Source organism: Morone saxatilis, unplaced genomic scaffold, assembly GCF_004916995.1.
Source record: "Morone saxatilis isolate NCDOM2014 unplaced genomic scaffold, NCSU_SB_2.0 Contig24, whole genome shotgun sequence".
NCBI classification, from domain to species: domain Eukaryota; kingdom Metazoa; phylum Chordata; class Actinopteri; family Moronidae; genus Morone; species Morone saxatilis.
This window is the reverse complement of record NW_023339807.1, coordinates 11,199,046-11,204,992: the sequence shown is the minus strand read 5'-3', so window position 1 is coordinate 11,204,992 and position 5,947 is coordinate 11,199,046. Positions and strand designations below refer to the sequence as shown.

The 5,947-nt window shown below is 37.3% G+C and overlaps 1 protein-coding gene and 1 non-coding gene across 2 annotated transcripts in view; one reads left to right on the top strand and one right to left on the bottom strand.

Annotated features, from left to right (window-relative positions):
- Window positions 1–1,911: 1,911 nt before the first annotated feature.
- mrs2 (magnesium transporter MRS2) overlaps window positions 1,912–5,947 on the bottom strand; it is an 11,892-nt gene continuing 7,856 nt past the window's right edge. Inside the window, exons 8-12 of the mRNA XM_035672434.1 lie at window positions 5,119–5,188; window positions 4,779–4,861; window positions 4,438–4,555; window positions 3,874–3,987; window positions 1,912–3,686 (exon numbers count right to left, since the gene is read on the bottom strand). Coding sequence (XP_035528327.1) covers window positions 3,627–3,686; window positions 3,874–3,987; window positions 4,438–4,555; window positions 4,779–4,861; window positions 5,119–5,188 — 445 coding nt within the window. The 3' untranslated portion in view covers window positions 1,912–3,626. The remainder of the gene's footprint in view (window positions 3,687–3,873; window positions 3,988–4,437; window positions 4,556–4,778; window positions 4,862–5,118; window positions 5,189–5,947) is intronic.
- trnar-ucg lies at window positions 5,743–5,815 on the top strand. Its single transcript has one exon. It is a non-coding gene; the product is annotated as a tRNA-Arg (tRNA).

The following is a 5,947-nucleotide window of genomic DNA, read 5'->3' as shown; positions in this document are numbered from 1 at the left end:
CTCTATCTATCTACACACACACACACACACACACACACACACACACACACACACCTGGGTAAGAGAGGAAACAGAAAATAGACTGTATTTAAGGAATGTGAAGGGGAAAACATTTGTCAGACATTGATTTAGTCCACTGTTTTACCCACTCGTATTTCATTTGTTAAGTGTTGACTTGACTGACAGGGATTTGCCCACACTGGTGTTAAACGGTGATTAAGATGTTAGTCATTTGAGTCTGTGTCAATCTGAGGGTGTGCGCGTGAAAGGGGGCGTGTTCAGGAGGAAGAGTTTTTTCACAACGTCTCGCGCTCCCTATTCGTCCCTAGAATAATTAACAGTGATAATATCCGGATGTGAGGAGTTTAAAGAAAGGTTAACGCACTCTTCTCACCGCAGGGTAACGAGAAGACAGATGGGGGCGACGCAGTGTCGACAGTAAAGCAGTACATTAACATAGTGAAGTAACATTACAGTGTTCATTGCAGGTTCTCTATTTTTCTCTCGTATTTGTGATACGACTGAATACAACTGCAGTACATTTCCAAGATTAAAGTGGTAACACAAAATCTCCGCAATAATGGCCGTTTACTAATCAACTAGAGGGGATTAAAGCAAGAAAGTGAGCCTGAAAAGTTTCCCGGGAGGAACTGTGTACAATGTATTGAATTAAGTATTATACGGATAAAATCTAGGCTCTAAAGCAGAGAGGATGTAGGCTACCTGTGTGAATGTAATGCTGCTGTTAGAATATGTGTACAGACAATCACCCTCTGGATACCCCTGGGTATACAGTGGTCTGTATATAGGCCTAATCTGTGTATATTAGTAAGTATTTCTATACTGTGGATTACCTGTGAACGCATTAAAAGCCTCTTTGATCTTTATAAGGATTAATGTGATCAAAACAAATGCCTTCTGGCTCAAACTGGCTGAGATAACCTGCTGGATTATCTCTGATGTGAATCAGTGTCTTTCATAGAGAACATCATCGGAGTAAACCAGAGGATTTTGATTCTCTCAACACCCTCCGCTCACTGATCTAATTTAGATTAGTTTGACACTATTTAATTTATTTGGTGTTACATTTGAATAATGAGTAGGCGAACTGGCAGCTATTCCCCTGCCTATTTCTGTAGCTGTAGGTTTGGTAAGTTACCTTCTGATATTAGGAAATGCTCATCAAGTGTTGGACTGATGATAAAAAACATAAACTCTACTTAATGATGAATTCTCATTTTAGTGACTAAACATACATGATGGACACTTCTGTGGTCAACACAAGAAGTTACAGCAACTTCTCTAAACTAAGAAAAGATAATATAGGTTCCTAAAACACTTTGAAGAAATGAGTGTGTACATGAAAGGGTTTAAAGCTCTAAGCACAAGCTGCTACATAGAACTTTCAGTACGTTGACAAAATCAGAACATTTCTCTAGAAAGATATGTCAGTGTTTTATTACACAGTAATTTATAAAGACATACATTTCAATAAGTAGTAGCATTTTCCCATTTTGTTTTTATCCTGTTCTGCTACAAACTGGATGTTAAACTATAAATATGACTCCCTCTAGTGCACAAGAATGGTTATGACAGCAATCCGAGTTACACTTCACATAAAACTGAAAAAACAAACAAACAAACAAAACAAAAGTTTTGTCTTCTTTGTACCAAAATAATTTTCCTTTTCTCTTTGTACGTTTGGGCAAAAATATTCCAGATTCAACAGAGCAAATGTCACTTACTCCACCATCTGCACTGTAAAACCAGATCAGTTCATTTAGCTCAAAAAATTGTTGAAACTGATTACATAATTATTTTTAAGTAAGACAAAACACTGATTAGGCATTTTACAAGTAATTTTAAATGACACTTACTTAGTTTTATAAGATAGAGAAACATTCCTGATTAATAACTTTTTACTAGGTATTTTGTTTTCAGAGAACAAATAAAAATACTATGTAGTTTTACTTAAAAATGTAATCAGTTTCAACAATAGTTTGAGTTAAATGAACTTATCTGGTTTTAGAGTGTACTAACTTCATTTCAATGCTCCCACCCATCAAGACAGTCAGCACAACAGGCCTTTTTATGTAATTACTCTTGCTGTAAATCAATAAAGTACCACTGTAGAGAAATTAGCTTTTAAATATAAAGGTAACGCTTAACATTTATCTAATTAAATTTGGTTCAATAGGTTACGGACATAAAACTCATTCAAAACACTTACACTAAAGCGTCTGAGGTTATTTTGTTTTTATTTTACAAGTTTCTCAGTGGATGTAGTTAAGATTTTTTGACACTTTAAGTGTCTTAACCTGTCAAATTTGTAACTGCTGCCAAAGGGGTCTTGAGATATTAGATCCATTGTGATTCAATGTGGTTAAAAAAACAACATAGAAAATCCCAAGAAGGCTGAATATTTTCTTTATAGGCATTAAATATAACACAGTCAAAGGATGAAGGATTTGAGAAGATACACAGTTCTGTTAAGGCAGTGCTTTCCAACATGTTTGGCCTATGACCTACTGGTGATCCTTCATCACCTGTTGCATATATCGATCAGACTTGACCAGTTTAACAGGAGGTAAAATAATCTAATAAACTTTTAAATAAACATGATTTTGTTGTAGCTGAAATGTTTTTTTCCTGCGTCCCTGTCCTGTTCCACCTAAAGACATGTCTGATTTATTTGGCAACAACTTGAAACCCAAGTTGGAAACCACAGCTGTAAGGCCTGAGAGTGTATAAAGTGGCGATATAACACTGACTTTGCTTTGGTAGAAGGTTTTAAATGTAACATTTCGAATACTAATGGATTCATTCAAACAGGAACAGAACAAAGTCATACTCCTCATGTATGTATGTAAGGCCCTTCCATTTTTGGTCAAACGTCAATTTGAGACACTCACAGTGAGGCGCAACATCAAAATAAAACAAAACCAAAACCGGCAATATGTTGTTTTTTAAGACTGAGGAGAAGCAGCTCAGCCATTGTTCTGTCAGAAATGCCTCAAAATGAGATTTTGCTTTTATTAATTTATGTTGACAATCACAACATTTAATAAATCCTTGTTTTCAGAGCAGTAGATGTTTAAAGTCCTTCTAATGTAACTGATGTTACAAGAAAATAACACTAGAAACCTTAACAATAGACGTTACACGTTCATTTGGATTATTATTATTATTATTAAATTCATAGGATTTCGTCCTTTTAAACACGCTTTTCTAAACATGAAATGAGGGAACGTACAACTGCATGTAGGCGGATGTCGTATTAGTTGGACTGTTATTTGTTTCAGTCCCAACGCTGCCACTCGCCCACGCATCCACCCACTGCTCGAAAAACAATGATGACAGAGCAATGCTCTGTGTCCACGTGTTCTATCCACATACATGAAGATATGATATGAACATCCGGGAAAAAAAAACAACTTAAAATGAGAAATACAATGATGGGGACACAAGCACAGGCTCTGTTGGAGTAGAACCATGAGGTGAGTTAAAAAATAAAACTCTCCAGCACTTGTAGAGAATTCAGAAGGTCCGGGGCGGTAAGACAACCGTCTTTAAAGCTGCAAAGTCTGTGGGAGGTCGGTGGCGTTTTACAGAGCTGAGGTAGAACATCATCTGACTCCCGCCTTGATGTCTGAGGTTTTCAGATTTCTCTTCCAAACTGGAGGGATCTGTATTGTTAACAGGAGAAATGACATAGGACTTTAAACAGTCTTTCATCTGGCATTATTACTGTGTGTGGAGTTAAGAGTGGCTTTAGTTCGTGCACATGCACTATACTAGGTGCATATGAAAGGAAAGGCGAGAGGCTATGTATGTATGTATGTATGTGTGTGTGTGTGTGTGTGTGTGTATTACTAGAGGGGGTATTGAAGGCTCTAGATGTCGTCCCAGAAATGACAGTAGTCGTCTCCATATCATGCCACTTCCCAAGAACATGAAGCCTGTCACCAGCCAGAAAACACGAGGGTCCTGGTGATAAAACAAATGACACGTAAGTGAGTATAAACATTATGAACATAGAAACTATCCAAATAAAAAGTTCTGGAGGAACGCGTGTGTAAGATTTTGTGGCAACTAGTTGTGTACTTGCAGATTACAGTTTAAGAATATACTGACAAACGCCCTTTCTAGAGTCCGTTTTTGGTTTGTCCTTTCTGGGCTCCTGTACAAACATGGCAGTTCAACACAGCAGAGTCAGTAGAAGAGAACCTGCTCTTCTAATTAAAACATACCTATGAAGATTATATTCAATTTCTTCCAATAGATCTTCCTAAATGTTACACACTGGACCTTTAAGTTCATTTTAATGCTCCAATGCACAAAATGATTTCAATTCAAAATGAAGCCAAGAGAAGTTGTAAACGGCAACTGTCAAAAACTCTAGAGGTGATACAATTATTTAGCAGGAAGCCGCCTCACCTCCTCGAAGGATGACGTCAAATTCATTCCAAAGGCGACTCCTATCAGACCAAACAAGGTCAGGGAGAAGGAACCCATCGTCAGCTGCAGATTCAGGCGCATCATCACGTTACGATGGCTGGAATAAAAAGAGACACGCGTAAAGTAATTTTATTTCAATAGGACTTAAAATATGTCTTCTATGAGTCATCTTTGAAAACACAAAGGTTTTAAATCTATTTTTACACAAAATGAACACGTTGTATTTAGTCTCCTATCACTTATATTAAAAGTATATTAAGAAGGAATCATTTAATGGCCAGTGTGAAGGGGAGGAATGAGCCGTTTGTGTGTGTGTGTACCTGTCCAGATTGATGAAGATGACACTCTCAGAGTCATCTATCAGCCCTTTCAGCTCTCTGGCCTTGTTCCCCAGTTCCTCAGCCTGTATGGAGCAGTTCACAGTCATAAATACTCAAGAGCTCACCCATGGGGCATTACATGTAAGTGACATTCAAGATTATGTTTCAGTGATTTTAATCAATGTTTACATAAGAGAGGCATGTGGACAGGTTCAAAATGTCAATATAAAGTTACATTTAATTCTGAGCATGCACTAGTCATCAGAAGTTTGTTATGATCTTTTTTTTTTTTAATGTGAAACATTATATATATAATCTCTTAGTTAATTTGATAAACTACCTGCATGTAATAATTCTCCAATACCAGTTCCATCTCCTCAGCATGGTCAATACCCAAACTGCTCTCCTCACTATACAGACAGACAAACAGACAGATGTTCATACACACACAAGAAAACTTCTTGTTCATACACACACAAGAAAAATGCAGTTTAAGAAAAGGCCTGGTGGTTATCAATCACAGAACGGAAAATACAAGTGCACACTGACAAATGTTGACCATACTTTAGACAATTAATATCAGTGAAAAAAAAATTCAAAATATTAAAAACTCAATTCAATTCATGCAACAACATTTTCATATTGCTATCGTAAATCTCTTTTCTTCTGAGGTTTGCTCGTAGGAATTTCCCATTCACAAAACCCTACGTTAATTGTTATGAATACCACGTGTTCATAAGTAGGAGCGCGTTCATGGATCAATAACATAATCGACGCCGACAAAAAAAATGGCAAATTAAATTGAAATTGAAAATACAAAAGACCCGACAGCGAACGGAAGAACTTCACGCCACGAGTCCTCCTGTAGGACATAGTCTTACCAAAAGAGAACAGTCCTGCTCGAGGCCCATTGTATCGGCAAGCCACCCATAGTATGTAAACTTGTGACGTCATATTACCATCCGACCGCGTGGCCTAATGGACAAGGCGTCTGACTTCGGATCAGAAGATTGAGGGTTCGAATCCCTTCGTGGTCGTCTCTTTTTTTCCCCCATTTCTTTTCACATTAACTTCCTGCTTAGGGTCCCGGAGACATACTTAACATTGTTTGCTTGATTATTATCAACCTAACTTTTGGCACACCTATAAATTAGAGTAAGCTCTTTGAA